Genomic DNA, 23,153 nt, shown 5'->3' with positions numbered 1-23,153 from the left:
AGAAACAAGATAAATTCACTTGAAACGATTTATTTAACTTATGACCGATGCACATACAAGAATACAAGTTCGCTATCTACGGCATAGACGGAGGCGCCATCTCTTGGTGGCAATATTAAAACTTAAAACTAAACGAGTATTTGTGTGGCTAGTGTTCAATTTTCTAATTATTTCAACATTTTAAATATATAATACTCTGAATCCTACTATATTTCGGAAAGCGTATCTATTAAGACAGAGACAAGATACACCAAATTGACCAAAGAAGATAAAAAACTAAAAGACTAATGCAGAAAATGATACGAAATAAGAATTAAACAAAAAATTAATAAGACGAGCAGTGATGATATCGATTTTACTCATTTGGTTGAATGTATGTATGTAAAAACATGAAATACAGCACCTTTTTATCAATTTTATTTTCTAATCTAACCCGAATTTGTTTAAACAGCCTCTTTAAGAAATGTAAATATTGCCGCCATGAACCACCCTTAATTTTTCCCAACGTTCTAATTTTCCTGCAATTTTAAGGCGATATTTAACACGACAAATTGCCCCGCGGGCCCCGCGGCCCACTGGAATTTGACATAGTTCAAGACCTTTTATTCCAATAACCTCCCAAGCACACGAAAATCTCTGTTAAACCAGTATAAATGGCTCTCTCAATACGTATACTTCTTAGGGATTTCGAAGTGAGTAACATTGGATAGACTGAGCATTTGACTCGCTACGAATAAAATACCTACTCGGCATGTTTACGTAAGTCGTGAATAAATAATTGGCGCTTGTGATCTGAAGAATGGCGTTCTACGTGTGGTCCATCTTTATCATTCTGTATCAAAGTAAGTTCACGTTGATTTAAAGGAAAAATTAACACCTCCGGCAAGGCTCAAACTTGCGCGCTTTCTAACACCAGTCCGATCCATTTTACAAGCTGTGTAATCATATCTTGCAAGTTAAATTCGATCCATTTCCCGGTTTCCGATTGAGCTGAAATTTTGCATGCGTATGTAAGTCGGGTGACAATGCAATATTATGGTGTCATCGAGCGGGTCTCATGATGGAGACTGGAGGTGGCCATAGGAACTATTTCATAAAACAACGAAACCTAACAGTGTTTGGGGTTTTTTAGAATTGTCTCGATGAGCATTAGTTGCCTGTGGAAAGAAAAGTATAGTCAGCGGTAAAAGCTTGTACCAAAAATGAAATTTTTGCCAAAAACTTATTTCCTTTAGTACCTATAAAAATTTGTAGTATCCCGCGCAGACGTTTCTGCTTGATAAAAATTTGTCAAGTTCACATTTGGTCGTGTGTTCTTGAAAATATGACGTTTCTAAACGGTTTCTAATGATACTTATTCATCAGTTTGATCACTTCGTGTCGGTGCAAAATTATCAGACGGATCTAGGCAAGCTTAACCCGCTAAGCCTACATATTTGACTGACAGGATTTCATATTAGAGCCTAGGCTGTAGAGCTTTGTGGTGTGGGGTATGTGTAGACCTGTGTAGTGTGTAGGCTGGTAGCTTGATCTTGTTTGTACCTGACGTAGACTCAGACTACTGCTGTAAGAACAATAAGTATCTCATTAAAAATAAAAAAGTCATTTACTGTCGCAAACAAAACTTACATCAATAAATCGAACAAAGAGAAAAGAAGGTTACAGATTACACAATAAGGTTAAGGGTATTTATTTGTTGTTTCAGAAAAACGTAAGTGCGTATGTGAAAGAGAAAGCGTGTTCTAAATGCCTAATTCAGACCGCGCCAAATCACGAAACCATACCTAATGTGATTAGTTCGGTCTAGTATACAATACCCTTTTTACACAACAACAGCCGTCAAAGCCCTTTTCTTAAAATTCTTCCCAAAAAATCCATTACTTAATACTTCGCTAAAGCCATTTAGGTCTTTGTGTTACACCTTATAAAACAGAGTTCCCCGCCGCATCTGTCTGTTTGTGTGTTTGTATGTTCGCAACAAACTCAAAAACGACTGAACGGATTTTCATGCGTTTTTCACCTATCGATAGAGTGATTATTGAGGAAGGTTTGTGTATAATTTGTCAACCCGTGCGAAGCCGGGGCGGCTAGTGGGGTTGCTAGTGTGAAATAAAACTGTCCACTACTTCGTCTTCATGATAAAAACTACCTGCGTGAGTATATGTCCCGGGACTCAAACTATCTCCATACCAAATTCAAACGCTTATTTATTTTTGCATTTGCATGTAATTATATAGGTTTTTAAAAACCTTTATAAATTGTTTTGTGTGTCTGCCAATCAAAACAGAAATCAGTTTTCGTTATATCAGGTTTATTCATTACCATTCTTTAGAATTTAATTAGATTTGATTGTTCATTATATATTATGAATTGTTTTAGACATTTCACATTTCCTTTGTTATTCGAAGCCAAGTTTCTCAAACTGTATACCGCCGGAAATGTGTTGGTCTGTCTGACCTACCTTTAGATTAGATTCTATAAAAGTACTCTCTCTCTCTTAAAGACGACATTTTTCATAGAACTTAAAAAAAAACTTTTAACGCTTATGCTAGGTAAAAATAAAAAATGTATCTCCAGTAAGCGAAGAGTTCAAAAGAAAAACGATAATTTTTTTTAATAAACGATAACTAATTTTAACTCGTTACGTTACGAATCCCTTGGACAGCTTTTCGAACCAATGTATCCATTTTAAAAGAACTTAGGATAAGAGAGCGGCTTTCGTCGACTGTGCAATTACGAATTCTTAAGTTCTTCGGCCATGTATCCAGAAATGTGGACTCATTGGAAAGGCTGGTAGTACAGGGCCAGATCGAAGGGAAAAGATGCAGAGGAAGATCTCCTACGCGATGGACCGATCTTTTAAAAATAATGACGAAGTCATCCGTAGTCGAGTGCACTCGCAACGCCATCAACCGTCAGAAATGGAGAGACATCGCGAGAGAAAGTTTGAAGTCCACCAACATAACCGGGGATGAAGACCAGCCATGTGCGTCATCCAAACAGCCACGACCATTCTGACAAGAGTGCACGACTGAGAAGAAGAATTTTAACTCCTTTATTAGCTTTTTAAATTCAAAAGTTATGTACAGTTTGCTTTTGATTTGAATGCGTAAAGTTTATTATGTAAATATTCAAAAATTATTATATTATACAATTGGAGACCCAATCAGTCCCCAATGTAATTTTCAAGCATAACTAATCTCGAATTGCGTTAAATCACGTGATTACGAATTTACATAATCGTTTACGCTATATTGGACCATTCATACATCATTCCAGACGCCGATTCTCTTTAAAATGTTATATGGGTTCTATCTCGTTTTGATACGATGCTCACTCGTTCAGACGTGTTGTCTAACGGACACCTCACGTGCACCAATAAGTGCAAACGAGCTGCTTGAAGAAATTGTTTCTTATTGCATTTCTTGAGAATGCGTCGACCGTCCAGTGGCGCCCTCATTGGGGGAATCGTGTTTAGTAATAAATCAATGAATTTATGTATAAGTCAGTATATTACTATTATTGTCCTACTGATTCCCCAACTTTTGGTCTTTGTCAAATACTTAGTTTAATTTTTATTGTATTCTTTGCTTTGTCACCTAAATGGAAAAATGTGTGTGTTGATTTATTAGAAAACACTACTCCCCAAATCATGGCGCCACTGGACGCTCCACGCAGCACTAATCAGTGTAAAGGTAGGAACTGTTTGGATTCAGACAATTTAGAGTTAGACCGTAAAAAGCCTGCAGCAATTTTGATAGCCCACGCTGTGCAAGAGTCATTTTAAACGTCAAACTTCTATGAAATTATGACGTATAAATAACACTTACACTGCGTGGGCTATCAAATCCGCTGCAGACTTTTATTGGTGCGACTATACCTACAGCATTACTGCAGCACTATGCGGATCGATATTGCAGCCGCAAGTGTCAAAAAGCCGGGCAGTAACATTGATATTGACATTTGCGGCAGCAATGCAGTCAGCAGCAATGTCGTGCCCCATTATTGCAGCAGTAATACGAACGGAGCGTTGAGCGACTAACCCTGGTTCGTGCTCACGGGCACAGAATGAATAATAGTACTATAGTTCGTTTTTTTTAGCATTAGAAAGAACTTGAAAGAAGGTAAGCGATCTTGACATGTCTTTTAATTGAAAAACGCCTTTTCTAAATCAAAAACTATTACTTATGAAAGCAGAAAAATATAAACTATCGTATTAGATTCATAATAATCATAATTGTTACATATTTGCCGTAACTTATTTTTAAAATGCATTTTTCAATTAAAAGACACATCAAGATTGTTTACCTTATTTGTAATGCTAAAAAAACGAACTATAGGTACAGAAGGTACTCTCTAACAAAACGTGTCTATTACTATACAAGCGGAAGCGCGAGCATCCGTTCCATAGCGGTGCGCGACAACTACTATTTAGTGCTAGACACCAAAACTGGTGTGGCCGCATGTACTTGTAGCGACGCGACGAAATCGCGGAGTGAGCCACGCCTGTCACGGGCAAGGTTGTTTCAAAGGATCAAAACTAGGTCAAATTGTTAATGCAGAATGGGCCCCTAGTTAGGCTGTGAATAAATAAAGGTATTTTCAATTTGGCTGTTTCACATCATGCATTCATGAATTTATTCAATAAACTGGTGATGTGTATGTATAATTAATTAATATGATGAATATGTACTGTCATGTTTCATTTCATTTATCCCGGAACAATATTGGCTGGTGGATTGCAGGCAACAACTGGCTGGTGTCAGTATATCAACCGATGTTATGCTAATGAATACACCGGTTGAGAGGGTGTATGAAGCGCGTAATTTAGGTCTCATAATGGATTGTGGACTACGTTATGAGAAGCATGTCTCCGAGGCCATTAGGAGTTGTTTTTACAAGCTTAAAGTTTTATATAAAATTCGGCCATATTTAAGCGAAAACCTACGCAGTCAACTAGTTGAATCACTTGTCCTATCAAAATTAAACTATGTGGATGTAGTGTTTGGGCCTAGACTTCTTGCAAAGACAAAGAGACTCATTCAACGTGTTCAAAATGCCTGTGCTCGCTTCTGTTTCAATATTCCGTTGAGAGCTCACGTGACACCATTTCTGAACAGCCATAAGATCCTCAAGATGCAACACCGTCGTAAACTTCATTTGGCTTGTCTGCTCTTTGGTGTGCTTAAATATGGTACTCCGCCTTATCTCTTCAATAAGCTTTCTTGTATTAAGCTCCGCGAACGCCGTAACTGTGGAATTCAATTGTTAATGCCACGCCATGCCACAACAGCGTTTCGGGGAAGTTTTCGCTATGCCGCGTCGAAAGTCTGGAACAATATACCTCCGCCTTTGAGAAACCTGCAAAGTATTCATAGCTTTAAGTCAAAGATTAAACTGTATTTACTTAATCACCAACTTAGCCAAGAAACCTACAGACTTGATACCAGCTGCCTGTAGTTTGTTATTTTACTTATGCTTACCTCAAGTGTTTTGTTCCTTTGGCCTGACAAGGGTTCATCATTCCTTATACGCCATACTTAGTAGAGTGCTGTTATGTTAGTATTTCGTACATTTTCGTAAATTCGTCATCCTACAATGCTGTTTTGCTAATAAGCTAATCTTACAAGATTTTTTAACGTAGATTTAATGAACGCTCGATATTGATTTGGTCTGAAGCCCGCTCCACACTCGTGCGCGAATCGCGGCGCGAAGCCGCGAACGCGAGTCTGGAGTCGATTTCGCATATCAGCGAACTAGACTCCACACTCGCGTTCGCGGCTTCGCCCGCGATTCACGCGCATAGTCTGGAGGGGGCTTGACATTGCTTTTTAGTTAGTGTAGCCACCGTTGGCGCTAGTAGTATATACAGCTGTAATGCTCAGCCAAGATATGGTCGGACCGGATCGATACAGCGATTTAGAGCACGATGCTTGTTTTATGTATTAATTAATCTTAATTGTAAATAGTCATTATGTTGTATCTTCTTGCTGTGTAACTTTTTTTTCTTATTTAATTAACTGTTGACTGTATGTTATTTCTGTCTTTTTTCTTCTTGTTTGTTACCTTCCGTGATTCTTCTCACTTGATGGTCTCATCGGAAGATCAGCGCTGGAAGCCACCAGCAACATGCTGAGATGGGGCCATTTCGTGGCACTTTAATCTTATTTTGTGTTTTCTTTTATACTATGTACTGTTCCGATTGTTTGTGCTTACGAATAAATCTATTCTATTCTATATTATTAATTCTTACCTAATGTATTAATGAAGTTTGGTTTATAATCCATAATTGCTGTGACTGATGATATAAATGAAGAGAAGCTCGCTACATTTGTATCAAATTCATACTTATTTCAATGCAGTTATTCTTAACTCCAAAATAAACATTTCTTGTAGGTTTCTACTGCTCTGAGAGCCAACGTCACGAATAAACCAATTATGTTTTTGAATTCTTCATTTTCTACTTAAATTTATCGACCTAGGTAAATAAAGATTTATTTTATGAATAATTCACAGCCATCTTGTGCGTGGTCTTCACCTGGTTGACGCTAGAGTGCAAGCTAGCTCCGGAGCCATCGGAACCGCGTGAGCTCACACTCATCAAGGTAACTAGTTCTTTACATACATTCATACATACCGGGTGTGGCCTGTAATATGAGCAAAAAATTAAACTGTAGGCTGTACTCCTCATACTGACCATCATTTAATCAGCGACTTTTAAAAATAACTCGTGGTTTGATTTTTAATACACTCTAAAGTTTATTCTAAGACGCAATTATTGCGAATTTGGTTATGTTTAAGGCGTGACAAGCAACGTCAATCACAATGATATGGCGTGGCGATGGCGTCCATTGAAGATAATATTTATTTTGTATGAAAAATAAAGAGTCAAAATACTTCATAATTTTTAAAAGTTGTAGAACAAAAGTGTCACCGTTTGAGGAGTACAATTAGGGATTGCAAACCGGATTGATTTTCAATCCGGCCAGATCTGGCCGGATTTTAGCCTCAATCCGGCCGGATCCGGCCGGACCGGATCCGGTTAGGTATAAGGATATTAACGTTAATTAAATGACATATTTTTCAAGTTTTATGCGTTATATGAGAAACAAAGGGTATTTTTACAAATGTAGTCATAAAACAACAATTTGAAGTAATAAGAAATAACTTTTTAACAATAAAATAGAACTAAGTATTAAATTAAAAAGAGTCACATAGTCAAGCTCAAGTTAAAAATAAAATTTGAAATCTAAGTCATTTATTAATTTTATTAATTTTAATCATTCACATTCTGCTCAAATTTATACGTTTACAATAAAAATATAAATTGGATTAGATTCCAAAGCCTGTTAATGGGATAATTATGGGATGGGATATGGAACTCCTTGATAGGACAAGTTTCCGTAACTTTTGATGGAATTATTTGTAACGCTGACTTCCATTCTAGTTACAACAAGATATTATACTTTTAACCAAAATTATATGAAATGCGCTCCAATATTATCTTGCTTTCGTTTTTTATCCGTGAAAATAGTTTTATAGCCTAAATCACAAATAAATAAATAATTCATGAATAAATATTTGGGGACAATTTTATACAGATCGACCCCAAACCAAACCAAACCAAGCAAAGCTTGTAATATGGGTACTAGCTAGCTCTAGGTAGTACTACTAGGCGACGATATATATACGTATAGTATATTGATAAATGCATGCATATATATATAGAAAACACCCATAACTCAGGAACAAATACTCGTATCTGAGTTCATCACACAGATAAATGCCCTTACCGGTATTCAAACCCAGGACCATCGGCTTCATAGGCAGGGTTACTGAATTGTCACCACTCACTATAGTTCGTTTTTTTTAGCGTTAGAAAGATCTTCGCAGAAGTAAGCGTGTGGTTCCAAATCCGGCAATTTTAGCGGTAATAATTCGAAGTAAATTATATGTATTGACCGTGCTACATTAGATAATTCAATCATTATTAACAATTAAAGAGCCTGATAAAAACTGTACGCTTACTTCTGTGGAGTTCTTTCTAATGCTAAAAAAAACGAACTATAGGCCAGACCGGTCGTTACAAATGCCTTACATACATGGCATCTCCATCCTTTAATTTTTATTCTAATTATTTAAATAATCGTCGTATCGTGCAGATTCGTACCACTAACATGAAAGAAGAGGAAATCCTCTTCTTTTCTCAATCATCGTCATATTAAATATCTTCTTATTTTAATTAAATTTAGATTTTTTCATTCGTTCTTTATTCTGTTTAACTTCTTTCTTCTATCCGTCGCCTTTATCTTACTTAAAACGCGCAGTGGGTGCTGCGTGCAGTCTTTTTTTCTATTTTCCCGGATCCGATCCGGATCCGGTGATTTCTACCGGATCCGGTAGCTCCTAAAAAGTGCCGGATCCGGCCGGATTACCGGATCCGCCGGACCGGATTGCAATCCCTAAGTACAATCTATGTTTTAATTATTTGCTCATGTTACAGGCCACACCCGGTATGATCAATTGATCACGCATATTTCTCGGAGGGGTAGGCAGATACCACGGATTTCCACTTACAAAAAAAAACAAATACAAAAAATATGAGAAAGGTATGCTAGATGGTTTGGACACGTGGAAAGAATGAGTGAAAGAAGCCTAACAAAGAATTTATAAGCTTATAAGGTCAAGAGCTCCCTAAACCGGCGAGCGTGTATGAGGTAACTATTTATTTTAACAAAACATGGGTGCCTTATATAACAAAGCCCCCGCCGCGTCTGTCTGTGTGTATGTATGTTCGCGATAAACTCGAAAACTACCGTTTTTCATGCGGTTTTCATCTATCAATAGAATGATTCTTGAGGAAGGTTTAGGTGTATAACTTGTTAAGGTTTTGTGTAACCCGTGCGAATCCGGGGCGGGTCGCTAGTTATGTAAAATTTGCGTGTTGTCAGTATACAAACAGTGTGGGTGATAATACGACAACTTGGAGTCCAAAGGGTAAACCCACTGGACGAAGAAACTTTTATATTTTCCTTTCACTGTTGGTTTAATCTTTAGTTTTCCTTGAGCTAGAGCAGCTTCTACTGAAGTTTCTTTAGATTAACTTGATCTTTATCTTAACATCCAAGAGCACAGAATAAATAGCACGGTGCATTGGGATAACTTCGAAAATAGGTAACTTTTGGGTGAAGAAAAACATTCTGAGGAAACCTACATACATTCGCGAATATATTCAAAGGTAAATGTGAAGCCCCCATCCTCATTGGCCCAGTTAGTTGGCTATAGTTTGTTTTTTTTAGCATTAGAAAGAACTTCGCAGAAGTAAGCTTGTGGTTCCAAATCCGACACTTATAGCGGTAATAATTTGAAGTAAATTATATGTATTGACCATGCTACATTAGATAATTCAATAATTATTAACAATTAAAGAGCCTGATGAAAACTGCACGCTTGCTTCTGTGGAGTTCTTTCTAAAAAAACGACCTATATATAACTCGAGCCCTCGCACATGAGAGGGAGACAGTGGGATTATTATTTTATTTAAGATGCTGTACCTGTTTGAGCCGGGGAGCTGCCAGCGGCACTACTACTACAATTATTCCGTGTTGGTCGACAACAAGCGAACTCTGTCCAACATACTCTGGATGGAGACTAATTGGGTGGCTGCATCTTTCAGAAAGTGAGTACTTTAAAATGTTCTGCTTGTTTGGCCTGATAGCTGCAATTGACTCTACTGTAATGTTGTAGTAGTGATGTTGGTCGACAAGAACCGAATATCAAATAATATCCATGAGTAAATACTCTCCCGTTTCTCCACTGATCTCTATCCTCGTAAGGCCCAAGCTATTTTTAGGACGTTTATCATATCTACCCAACGGCCTAATTTTAGGTACTTATAATAGCGGCCCAGACCTTCTACTTGCTATAAAATCTGAAATTGGCATATTATTAGCTGAAGGAAGGATTAAGGATCGGTACGTGTCAGAAGTGAATGACCTAATTTTAGGACTCTGGGCCGCTAATTGATAAATTAATATAGTTTCTTGGGCCGGAAGGACTACATTTCTCAGTCCTAAAAATAGGACGTTGGGCCTTACGAGGCTATACAGTGTTGTGTCGGACCACTCTTTCAAGAAGGAGTCCAGTTCATCCCACCATCGCCGGCTAGGTCTGCCAGATCCCGGATTCGATGCTACTAAAGGGGCCCACAGATTACCAGTTCGCCGGAAAATATCAGCCTGTCAGTTAAACGCAAAAGGTGATAGTTCCGAACAACTGACAGGCTGAGATCGTCCGGCGAACTGGTAATTTATGGGCCCCTTTACTGATGATTAATCATTTCAGCAAGATGAAGCTATGGGTGAGCCTCCACATATGCTGGCTAGGGCTGGCGCTCCTCAACGTAAGCCTCGGGCGCCGTCCGTGCGGGTTCTACGCGATACTGCTGCCTCTCACAGGAATCGGCATAACTCTGCTGGTCGTAGACTTGGCCCATGCTGCGTTGTTCATGCTTGACGCCGTCCACACGCGGACTGAAGGTTATCATACAAAAATCAAAAGCCCATAGAACTCTGTTCCCACTAGTTTATTATTATTATGTAATTATAGGCGAGCAGCTATTCAGCTGATGAGCTTATGTCACACCGTGTCCAGTATTATATACTTAATTCAAAGTTTGTAAATTCATATCACATCACTAATAACATCAGTCTAACTTATTGTTTAAAAAAAGCCACTTGTCCAATCTGTTTTTAAACACATTGACCGAAGGAGTTACAACACTATCCGGTAAATGGTTCCAAGCCGCCACGGTTGGACAAGGAATGATATGCAGATTTAGTAGTACTGACCATTAATAACCTAACGTAACGTTTGCCTAATTATTAGAGTTAACTTTTCCCACAGCTTATAAATTCCTCGTACATAGTCTATACGAAAATGATACTAAACCTAGGTCTAGCAACCTTTCCCTTCTCTATTTTTGAGGGGTAGCCAAAAGTTAATATCGTAGCTAGGTCATTAGTATCAGTCAAGGTACATTAGTGTCAAGCGGCATCGCCCTGAGGAGACAAAAGTGCATAGGTACTACCTATTAGGTAGTACTGTTCCATATTTTGAATAATTTTACGGTTTAGACTCATTTGTTTTTAGTCACTCGCGCGACATGTTTCGGAGAGCCTAGGTCTCCTTTCTCAAGCACTAACAGTGCGAGCAGCGTTCACGACGGCTGTGTATCGCGTACTGCGGCTCGCCGCGTCGCACGCTGCGCGCGCGTGGAGAAAACAGGTTAGGGGAGGTCTTCCGCTGTTATTGTAGGCGGGCATAGTGGTGTGTTTGGGCTTGGGTCACCTAACACTTGTAGCGATACACAGCACGAACTCACTATGTCCACTAAACTGTCACAACACTCACTGGTATTCTGCTGAATACCAGCTGCTGCTGAGTTTATATTCGATTACTGTTCCATATATTTCTGCACTAATTTAAGTACTTCTTCTAGTACCTACTAGATTTACAAAGTACATAGGTGTTATTCATCTACAACACACAGCTATGCCAACATAAGGTAGCTATGTCAATTGATCCCTGCGTTTGATCGCGTCTAACCCTCCACGCAATGTGCTCGAACATTCTCGAGAGGGCTTCATAACACCCTCCTCGTACAAAACGTCATATCTTCCTACGGATATATTGGCGCTTACGACCTTCTTACTAACGCTCTACATATCACCCTCGTACAAAACGTCACATCTTATAAGAGAAACCTTGGCGCTTAAGCCCTTATTCCAAAGACGGAACCTGAGACATGTCAATGGCACTTGGCTGCCGTATCGGCTAATTTTACAAGCTCGTATGTAAATTTATTGTTGGTTAAAAGCAACCTTAAGTGATAGTAGATAAAGTCTAAATTCAAAAAGAAGTCATAACAGATCGGTTGCTATAGGATATCTAGTAAACTATTGTTAATTCGGTGATGATTGCTTGCTGAAACCATTGTTTGTTTATTAGTTTGCGTTGGAAATAGGTACAAACAAATATTGATTCTTTCACCCAGCATTAACTTTAGGTTATTATTATTAAAATGATGGAACAACCTTTTGTTTAATCTAATTAACTTAATTCAACAATTAAATAGGTACTGCGATTTGCGGCTGTGTACAGTGACCGAAGTAGCTAAACAGGTGCGGTATTCAAAATAATCTGCACACTATCTTAGCTTCTTAAAAATAAATGTATTCAGATCATTTTGAAAAGCTATATTTCCACCGCCTTACCGCTGTATTCGATTTTACTTTACAAACTTATGAAAGGCGATCTTTATATTGGGGCCGAGCGGGATATCGATACAAGTATGTAGCGCTGCTTCGCTCACACACTAGAGTACCTACAGATGCTCTTCAGTATGATGACAACCACGTAAACGTTCGACTTTTTCAGGACAAATCTGGGACTACATCGGGACCGAACACCAGATCAAGATAATCCCCCCTCTACCCCAGTACGTGTTCGTGGTGGAAGAAGCAGACACCTCCTGGGTGTCCCTCCTCTTCGCTTACGGGAGCCTGAGGGGCATCGTGCAGTGGATCGTCAACTTCTGGATCGTGCAGGATAACTATTTTGATGGGCTGCATTATTATCGGGAGTTAAGTAAGTACACAATCAAGCCAGGAAATTGAAGAACTGGTGTCTGAGCCAAACGTCATTGGAGAAAAGAAAGCCGTCAGACTCTGATTGCTAGGGCACATAGTCCGGATAGGTCGGGATAGACGATCGGGCAGTCTGGAAGATGTGCTCTGGCATACCAAAAGGCCGAAGACCTGGACGACCTGGGTACCGCTGGAAAGACGATGTGCAAAAAGACTGGTGAGTTCGGCGCCCCGTCGATTGGACAGAAACGGTTTGGACAGAGAAGCTGGCGGCCCTTGGTGTCAGAGGCCAAGACCCACTTCGGGTCGTCGCGCCATCGCCACAACAATAAGGTATCAGACTATCACTTGTTGTTTACTAATCCTAATTGTTGAATACGCTTATTAAATCCCACAATATAAATTACGATTTCATGCTAGTTAGGCGAAGTTATGTACATACTAAAGGCAAATTTAGGGTAAGTATTGTTGCAAATCCTTATTTTCAATGATTTGGCACATTGGAGCTTGTTTAAATACAAAATGGGACATAATGAAATAAGCTTATCATTTTTTTCAGGCTTGCAAGAGGCAAATAAGCGAAGAAGTTATTAACTAAAAAGCAGATACTGACAAATACTACGAGTATATGAAACCATAAGAGAACATTAACATATATCTAAGGACGGGCGTTACGGGCAATAAATAAGAATGGGGCCAGTAGGTACGGTGGTGGTGGTGTCACGCACACCCAACCGTGCAGTCCAACGCCATAACGCGATTGGTTAATGTGTTCGCATCACGCGCGCGATTGGTCGCAAGTCGCAACTAGTTGCGTTAGACTGCACGATTGGCGCGAATTCGTGAGTGACACCGATGAACTAGCACCACTCTTAGTGTAAGGCCCGTTCTTGGATATATCAATGTGATAGAGCCGTTTTACAATTTTATAGGAATATCCATCTGAATTATAAGGCTCCTTTTAAAGCTTCACCGACGCAAAAAATTGGATGCGTATAAAAATAAAAGTAACAAATGCAGTACACGTTTTTAATTGCTTCCTCACAAAGGGCGCTCACGTTATTTTTAAAACAGCAATTTTTATTAATTTTTAAGACAAGGACGTTTTGGTTTTTGCTTGGAATATCTAAAGCGTGAGCGTGAGTGAATTGCACGCCGACGTTGCAGTTGGCGTGCAGTTCCCATAAACTCGCAGTCGGGTTGCAGTTCGTCTGTATCTGTATTGGCCTTAACAGACGATTCAAGAAAGGACACTCTAAGATACTTATCGGAATTTCTGGAGATTTCTTCATATTGTCACGGTATTTATAGTGGCACTAGCTTTCTTCGCTTGGATATTAGATTTTGTCATATATATATATATATATATATATATATATAAGAGGTTACAATGGTATTAAGAAAATCTTTTTTCAGTAGATATTTTTAGCTGAGACCGCTGAGACCATTATGTGTTCATTTTTCAAAAAAATCTTTTCTGGAACGTTTATTTGGATCTAAAAACGTACTTTGAGGCTAAAATAGATAGCTTAGACAGGCGTCTAAGCTAACGTTGCACAGTTTCTGATAGCAAAGAGTGTGGAAGTATTATTTTAGACGTCATGATTTCATAGAAATAAAAATAATTGCATATTTGTGATATTTGTGATCTTACGTGAGAACTAAAATTCCCTCGCACACCATTGTAAGAAAAAATAAGACATGTTCGACCCCCCCCCCCCCCCCTAAATCGTCTTACGTAATAAATCAATGGCGCCATAGCAATTTAATTTATTTTTAAATGTATCTTACAATGAAGTAATAAAAAATATGATATCCTGATTTCTTCAATACGTTTTTAAATTATTCAGCCTGTTCAAAAGCTGTTTGGAGGAACTGTCATGCCATCATGACGCTTCACGTGAGGTTATAAATATATCGACAAGTCGTTTAAAAATTCGCTCTGAAAATTTTCAGAGCAACTTGATATCACGCTGAAATTCATGTTGAAACAATTTTCATGAAACGTTGCTGGCGTGAGCAGAGTGCTTTCATAGTGTGAAATATTTTAAATTATGTTAAATTTAAAGTACTTAATAAAATTGGCGGGTCGTAGCCATGGTAATTTTCCCACTACAAATATTGAATATTGTTATGCCGTAAAATATGATGTAAATTAATAAGGAGATCTCTATTAATGCAGAATGTTACGTATTGATTATGAAGCCAAGGAATTAATTAAGTACATAATAAGTTCTGTTTTTACATCTGATAATAGAAGAAAGTGAGAATTATATCAGCGTTATCTAAAATATGAAATGCAGTCGGACGAACAGTCGGACGAACAAGAGAAAACTATTAGTTACTCTGGCTAGATAACTCTTATTAACAAAAAAAAATCTTAGTTTTAACTACCTTTATTCGATACCTACTACATCGGAAATCTTAATACCTATATTCAACATTCTTGCTTAAATCTGAATAAGCGAATGTGAATTAATGATTGAAGTATTGATTATCTTATTTCACCACTCAGTACTTAGTCTAGTTACCAGCAGTCACTATTAGGTAATAGTCCTATAGACAGGTTGTCTATAGGCAATATAGTTCAAGAAAAATATCAAGCAAATATATATTAATTACTTTAATACATTTAATGGTTTTAAAATCACTTAGGGTTTGAAGACGAACAGCGGCGCCCTATTCTGCAGCTGCAACCTCGCAGTATATCTCATGTTCTGCACATCATTCTCTGTCACAAACTTCACTTCTTGCAGTTCCCCATTTGGCAGCAGCACATAATAAGTACCTATGCTCTTCTGCACTTCCACTGGCCCTTCTAGCTTCTCAGCTTCAGGGTTTTCTGTAGACGCGGCTTCGGTGGTTGGTGCACCATAGGTATTGTCGGGTACTCCGTAACTTGCGTCAGGGACTCCATAGCTAGTCGCCGGCGGCTCGTTGGGAAGCGTGAAAGGCTGCGCTGGCTTCCAGCCTGCTGCAGGGTAAGGAGCGTTAGCAGCTTCATTTGGAAGCGTGAAAGGCTGGTCAGGCTTCCAACCTGATGCTGGATATGGTGCTGCGTCTGTTGTTGCTTCTGTAGGTGAATCCGTCGTGGTTGGAGCTAACTCTTGCCTTTCGAATCTGAACCTCGCCGGTCTGAAGCGAGGTAGTGAAGGCAGCTCAGCTACCACAACGGCAACGACGCAAGACAGGATAAGGAACTTCATCTTTGATCGCTAATCACTGAATGATGCTGATGGTACCGCCCTGCTTAATTTATACTGGTTCAAATGTTTATGGTTCATTGTTGTATCATAAATGGTATCTAAGGACGATCCTGAGCTATTCTCAAAGACACAGACCAATATAAAAATTTCCCAGTAACGCGTAATTGCAATAAGTCTCCAGGTCAACGTATACTGGCTATGAGCTCATAAATTAGATTATGTTTAGTGAACAAACTAAGAGTGAATTATAAGGATAAGAAGGCTGGTCACGTCCGAGCTCGGCAGTGACCTCTTAATGTGGTAGAGTAACGTCATTGAGACGTTATCAAGGTAATTAGGTAAGTTTTGAGACTATCAGTAGCTTGGATGAGGTGGTTTGATTTCCGGTTGGATTTGAAATCTGACGTGCAATATTCCATAAAACAAATTAGTTTAATTAAACTCCTGAGGCCGGTTCGTCGGATAAAGCTTATCGAAATGAGTTCACGTGTAATTTGGCTCCAGTTTTGGGGCTTCTTTCACGGTTAATCCGAAACCAAGATTACTACGGGTTCTATAGATACCTTCTGTGATCCAATATCTTTGTAAGGTACCTACACATATTGTGCGGGATTACTCTACCAAATCCTTTACTCGTATTGCATAATACATAGTGTGATAAAACCTGTTACAAGTACATAAAAACATTTCTAGTCTGTCCACGCATCTCCTTGCGGTCCCGAAAATTAATCTCTTGAGGGAGTGAAGAGTGGGAAGAATTGACTATAGAATTGGTAAATAAGGAAATACTATTTTATTTCACGCAGGAGAAGTCGCGGACAGAAGCTTACCTGTGTAACGTGCAATTGACACCTTATACATTAATAAATATTAAATTTGCTGTAGCGATTACACGTAGGTGTAGGTACCTACTCCTACTCCGCCTTCCGAAATGCAAAGTTTACACACAGCATACACTGCAATTACTAGCTAACCCCTTAATACCCTTTACGGGGAGAATGGAGCTGCCCAATCAGACTATGCAAAACACATAGGTTATGATATTGTTCTTGTGTAGGTACTTTCCTTTATCCCTAAGGCAAAGACATATGTAACTTCGTATAAATGAATAAAGTCTAAGGAAAAAACGTGCCTCGGAAATCGAGAAAAAGTCATATGTAACTTCGTATAGATGAATAAAGTCTAAGGAAAAAACGTGCCTCGGAAATCGAGAAAAAGTCACTCTCGGATAGATGACGCACACACGGCACATACCTTTGGCCTATGCTCGGCTAGATGGCGTGACGACACCGTTTTATAATTAACTCTTTTAACACATAGATATCAAAATTATATAAAAATAATAGAATCATTTATCCATATATATAAATTTTTTTGATAATTTTATACGTGTTTATTTTGAGTTTTAGGCGTGTGTCGATAGATGGCAGTAAATTTACAGTGACTACAAAATTTACTATGACAGGACTCCTCTATACTATCTATTCTTTTTGCCCAAGGTACCTAAGGCACCACACAGATCAAATAAACATGTTAGATAACTGTGAGATTCCCTGGTGTAACAAAAATAGTAAGTAGAGATCAAAAATTATTACTTCTATTTTTTTCCTAATCAGAATACAATGCCGAATATGCTTAGGTAATCAATCAATTGTTTTTATTTCAGCGGCGGTAGCACGGTCGCATTTTTATCGCTTTTCACCATGCCTGTCACGTTCTAACAAGTATGTAAGTGCGAAAGTGACGGGCATAGTGACAGGTGATAAAAATGGAACCATGCTTCGCCCGCAGGTTATAAATCGATATCGTGTTTTTTAAACCACAGTTTAAACTAATCAACACTAATTTATTATGAGGGAACAAATGAACATACATACCCACCCATATAGGGCTTGTGAACTTTAGGGGGGGGGTCACGAAAAAATCACGATAGATCACGTTGGGACGTATAAGGAAACCTCACGTGTATTTTTCTACAGTGAACGAAACTATGAATAAAAGACCTACCACATGAGTAGATACTTTTTCTTAACGTTACGATTTTATATATAAAATACTATTTATCTTAGGTCGGATGAAAAAAATTCAAAAAAATACACGTGAGGTTGTATGGGGGGAGCTGCGGTAGCCAAAAACTTCACCAAATATCACCAAGGGGGAGGGGGGGTCAAAAAGTAGCCGAAAACATGATTTGTGCACAACCCCATACATAGGTACCGGTCCAAAATCACAACCTCCCCTTTGCGTTGCCATAGGCGGGTAAAAATAGAAATTTTCTCAAACATGCAATGAAATATTCATGTTATGTTCCTTATAATAGGCTGCGAAGTATGACGTTTCAGGTGCGGCTAGGACAAAAGGTATTTAATGGAATTTCATACGAATCTTGCAGGCCTAGGCCGGCAAAGTCCTCTTTTTTAATTTTCATTTCACAGATATTTGTGACACAGCATCGTGGCATTCATCCAAAAAAAAAACTAGAGGCAGTATTGGCTTTATGGTTCGTAATGACACTGCCACTACGCCTATAAAAAAAACAAAAAACAATGTTTGCTATAATTTGCAGTTTTATTTGTATAAAATCAACATGAACTTAATAAATAATACATTATTAACCAAATTTTATAATTTTAAATTATAAATTTAACTACACAAATAAAAACATTTAAAATACTTCATCTAAACGTTAGCGGTAAAAAGGTCTACTCAAACACGCGTAGTTATTTTTTTAAATTGTTATGGAGGTAAAGTTGAAAAATTTTCATTCTGTTTTATTGGATTTATGGTGCGTTGTTGACTTTTTTTACTTTAATATGAGTTCCGACGAAATAATGAAATTAATATTAATTGTAATCGTAGGTGTTGGAATTGGCAGCGTAAGCAGAATTGATTTTAAATAACTTGCTGCCTCTGCCGCCAAGTCAAAGACGAAGTATGTATATGGTTACTTATGGCAATTTTATTATTTGATAAACTAAGAAAAATGCCTTACAGTTTATTAGAAACAGTTTTGTGGCATATTTTAAATGAATGTAACTACAAATTCGTCAACACTGTGGAAATTATACTTGTAAATAAGTATCCATGCATAAAGCAACGATGTATGTGAAACATGATATCAATATGAAAGACTATGTAAACTTATGTGACGAAAACGACAGTCAGACGGATACAAGGCGAAAAAAATCAAAGATACATGAAAATATACGGGTAGTAAAAATACACGACTCGTCTAAAACATACGCGTGATAATGATATAGGTACGTGTTGGTTATATTTTGGGTGTAGTTTACTTTTAGTTTTTTCTATAAATAAAACTTGGGTTTCGTGGATTTTTTATTTTATTTATTTCATTGCATGTTTGAGAAAAGCACTATACATACCTCGGCGGGAAATGGGGTTGCCCGCGCTTAGACCTATCCGGCCTCGCTTCGCTCGGCCGTCTATATGTCTTCGGCCGGCAACCCCTTTTGTCCCGGCCTCTGTAGTAATGTACTATACTTTGACAACATTGATGATCATCGTTCGTGTTCCAACACACTTCCGTGTTGTGTTATCTAAGACTTATCTTAATTGTTTGTTTCAAATTTCCTTATTATTTGAATTTAGTGTTGTTTTTTCCGTGAACACAGAATAAATGATAGTACTAGGTACAGAAGACTCGCTCTCTAACAAAACGCGTCTGTTACGATCAGGACAGATATGGCCGCTAGGTGGCGACAGCGCCACGCGCGGCTTATGGCTAGCCACCAGTTGTCGAACGGATGTACTTTTAGCAAAGCGACGAAATCGCGGAGCGAGCCACGCCGTGAACGACGAAATTAACTGTCAAAAAGATATATTTTACCAGACCAGAAATATAATTTTTGTCGGCCGGTCTGGCCTAGTGGGTAGTGACCCTGCCTGTGAAGCCGATGGTCCTGGGTTCGAATCCCAGTAAGGGCATTTATTTGTGTGATGACACAGATATTTGTTCCCCAATCATGGTTGTTTTCTATATGTATTTAAGTATTTATATATTATATATATCGTTGTCTGAGTACCCACAACACAAGCCTTCTTGAGCTTACTGTGGGGCTTGGTCAATCTGTGTAAGAATGTCCTATAATATTTATTTATTTATTTAATAGGTCTTAAGGACAATTTCAGGCTAGATATTTCGTCGAAGCTATTACGATGGGGCCAAGGCAAGCTGACAATCTTCGATAGAAAACGCCAGTCAAAACAAATAATGTATGGAAATATAATGTGGTAGAGAATGCCTTTAGGCATTAAGTCCGCCATTTGTATTTTGTTTAAATAAATAAACAAATAAATAATACGTGACTTTTCGTAGCATCTGTTGTACATTTTATTTTTCGTTTGGCGTTTGGCGATGTACGATTGTCATCTTGGCTAGAACACGAGGTGCGATAATAAGACCTTGAAGGACGCATACTTATTTTGCATCTCTTTATTCTATTTCTACAGATGATTCTCTTGAAAGTAGCTACACAGCTTCTTTCAAGCTAGGGAATATAACATACAACATTACAGCCTATTGGAATAAGACGGCAATTCCAACCTGACATGATTCTTGAATCCTCAGACCTATATTTAAATGATTTGGGGTCTCTATTGTTTCCCAAATAGCTTTAAGTCATAATGTATTGTTTGTCCGAATTTTCGTCATAATTGGTTTTTCTCAGAAACGCGTAACTTTTCAGGATTGCCATAAAACAAACCTAACCTAACCTAGCCTATCTATAGAATAACCTTAGGAAAATCCTGAAAAGTGAACGGTTTCAGTTTTATGACTAACGATAATATGACAAACAATACATTATGACTTAAAACTTTATGGGAAACAAATAGACCCGAAATGATTTGACTTCAAACACTAGTACACGATAGTCGAAACGCATAAAATTGTTTTTTTATTATACTTACTTAAAAGTTACCTTTAAACGAGCAATTCTTGTTTATACGAGTATGTCGGGGATCTCGGAAACGGCTCTAACGATTTCAATGAAATTTGCTGTATGGGGGTTAATTTTCGGGGGTGATAAATCGATCTAGCCTGGTCTTATCTCTGGGAAAATTTTCCGAGCATGGATCGGTCTCCCAGATATTACTTAGATTCTTAAAGTGTAGGTACCTAATATAGAAAACCGGGCAAGTGCGAGTCGGACTCGCGCACGAAGGGTTCCCCGTACCATAATGCAAAAAGAAACAAAAAAAAAAGCAAAACAAAACGGTCACCCATTCAAGTACTGACCATTCCCGACGTTGCTTAACTTTGGTCAAAAATCACGTTTGTTGTATGGGAGCCCCATTTAAATCTTTATTTTATTCTGTTTTTAGTATTTGTTGTTATAGCGGCAACAGAAATACGGACGGACAGCGAAGTCTTAGTAATAGGGTCCCGTTTTACCCTTTGGGTACGGAATCCTAAAAAAGCTCTTATATAATGAATTACCTTACTCATTGTAAAGTTTCAATTTTGTGGACTCACCAGTATCGAAGCCAAGCCGGCACCTGAAACGGGAAAGAACAAATTAATTAGGAAACGATCGACGTCAACTTTTTTAATTACACCTTAAATAATTCATTAGAATGAATACAAAAGACTTAAAACGAATTAATATTTCCTAAAATTCTATCTTTAAATATACAAAACAAAGAAGAGTGTCTTCTTTTGTTTAATAATAGGTACGAGTACAATACATTTATTTATTTTTATTGGGAATCAGGCAAGACGGCCCATATTACATAAACATTACAGACTGACCAACATACATTAGGTACACATTTCATATTAAGCTTATTGCTTATAATGCTTAGAACTAAACACTATTTAGGCGACAAAACGGTGCGTGTGCAATCAAAATCGCTGCAAACTTTTCTTGGTCTAACTTTATTTTTTTTAGATTATTTTATACAATTTTAAACCAAACACCCAATACAACATGCATTGTGCATGTACTTAACAATTTTGATAGTAGTTTATGTGACTGCTACATAATGAAAGGCATTAAAACACGAGTGTGGGTTTAAGAAACGAACGAAGTGAGTTTCTTAAAAGGATCACACGAGTGTTTTAATGCCTAATTATGTACAGTTACATACATAATTTTACGGTTTAGACTCACTTGTTTTTAGTCACTCGCGCGGCTCTTCGGAGAGCCTAAACATGTTGTTATTCAATGTTAGTATGTCTCACAACAGCTTAAATTCGATTACTTAACAATTTATTTTGCAAAAATATACAAGAAACATGACACAGTCCACTTAGTATATTCTTTCATTTTCCTTATCGAAACAATAACGGATAAATCCGAAACGTTTTCCTCGAAGAGTTCTTGAGCGGAAATGTGAAGTTTATTATTTAATTTCTTGGAAATGGGAAACATTTTCTCCAATTAATTAGCACCCATTGAGTTGACATCGCGTGTATTGGTTTGAAAGTAATAAATGAAAGTTTAAAGAAAAATACCTTCTTGGAAATTTTAAATACGCTCAATACAAAATTAATAGTACATTATTGTCGAGGCTCGGAAGTAGCTACTTGCAGGCTGAGGATTCGTTTTAAACGGACGACCTTGGGAGTCCGTTTAATTGAATCCGAAGCCAGCAAGTAGCCTTCCAGTCGAGTCATATATAGTGCTTTTCTCAAAAATGGTGCAAGAAACATAAATATCATAGAAATATTTTACAAAAGCAACGTTCTTACGTATATATTTTCACAGAAAAAAGCCCTTGCCGCCTTTTAATTTTTTTAATAAAAAAATAGAAGTGTATTTTTCTGCCGAAAATACGCCAACCTATTTGAGACAGCTAAATAGTCGCGGTACGAATCATCTGTTTGGCTGTTTAATGGGCCTGTGCCTTCATTTGATATGGCCATTTCAACTTTTAAAAAGTTTGGAACTCGACAAATAATGGAATTTGTATGCAACATTGCAGTCCCAAAATCGAGACTGCAATGTTTTTAACTTTTTAATTTTTGACTGACCATAAACTACGCGCTTCGCGACCTATTTTTTAGACGGCAAAGTCGACTTTGCCGTCCATTTTTGAGAAGAATGCTATTATATATCAACAATAGGTAATTTATTTCAGGCGATAGAAAAGGTCAAAGTATTAAATATGGTTACGGATAAAGTGCCGAAAATATGTCTACACGACCTTAATATAGCCCAATCTGTAAGTACATATCCATTATTGGCAATTTGTCCATGTCGATATTTAATATCTTGACTGTACAGTACTGTAACGTAGACATTTTCTTAGATTTTTAATTAATATTTTTGGGTTGAAT

At 37.8% G+C, this 23,153-nt stretch overlaps 2 protein-coding genes across 2 annotated transcripts; one reads left to right on the top strand and one right to left on the bottom strand.

The window, feature by feature from the left end:
• Positions 1 to 585: 585 nt before the first annotated feature.
• LOC134668258 (uncharacterized) lies at positions 586 to 13,285 on the top strand. The gene is made up of 6 exons (XM_063525745.1): positions 586 to 842; positions 6,517 to 6,605; positions 9,546 to 9,679; positions 10,345 to 10,538; positions 12,439 to 12,648; positions 13,207 to 13,285. Exons 1-6 carry the CDS (start codon positions 800 to 802, stop codon positions 13,239 to 13,241), a joined length of 705 nt encoding a protein of 234 aa, XP_063381815.1. The 5' UTR covers positions 586 to 799; the 3' UTR covers positions 13,242 to 13,285.
• Positions 13,286 to 15,255: 1,970 nt separating this feature from the next.
• Positions 15,256 to 15,892, bottom strand: LOC134668257 (uncharacterized). The gene has a single exon (XM_063525744.1). The coding sequence runs from the start codon at positions 15,851 to 15,853 to the stop codon at positions 15,299 to 15,301; it is 555 nt and encodes a 184-aa protein (XP_063381814.1). The 5' UTR covers positions 15,854 to 15,892; the 3' UTR covers positions 15,256 to 15,298.
• Positions 15,893 to 23,153: the final 7,261 nt, after the last annotated feature.

This window comes from Cydia fagiglandana, chromosome 10 (genome assembly GCF_963556715.1).
Source record: "Cydia fagiglandana chromosome 10, ilCydFagi1.1, whole genome shotgun sequence".
In the NCBI taxonomy this organism is placed as follows: domain Eukaryota; kingdom Metazoa; phylum Arthropoda; class Insecta; order Lepidoptera; family Tortricidae; genus Cydia; species Cydia fagiglandana.
The sequence above is the reverse complement of the archived record's forward strand: the minus strand, read 5'-3'. Positions and strand labels throughout refer to the sequence as shown.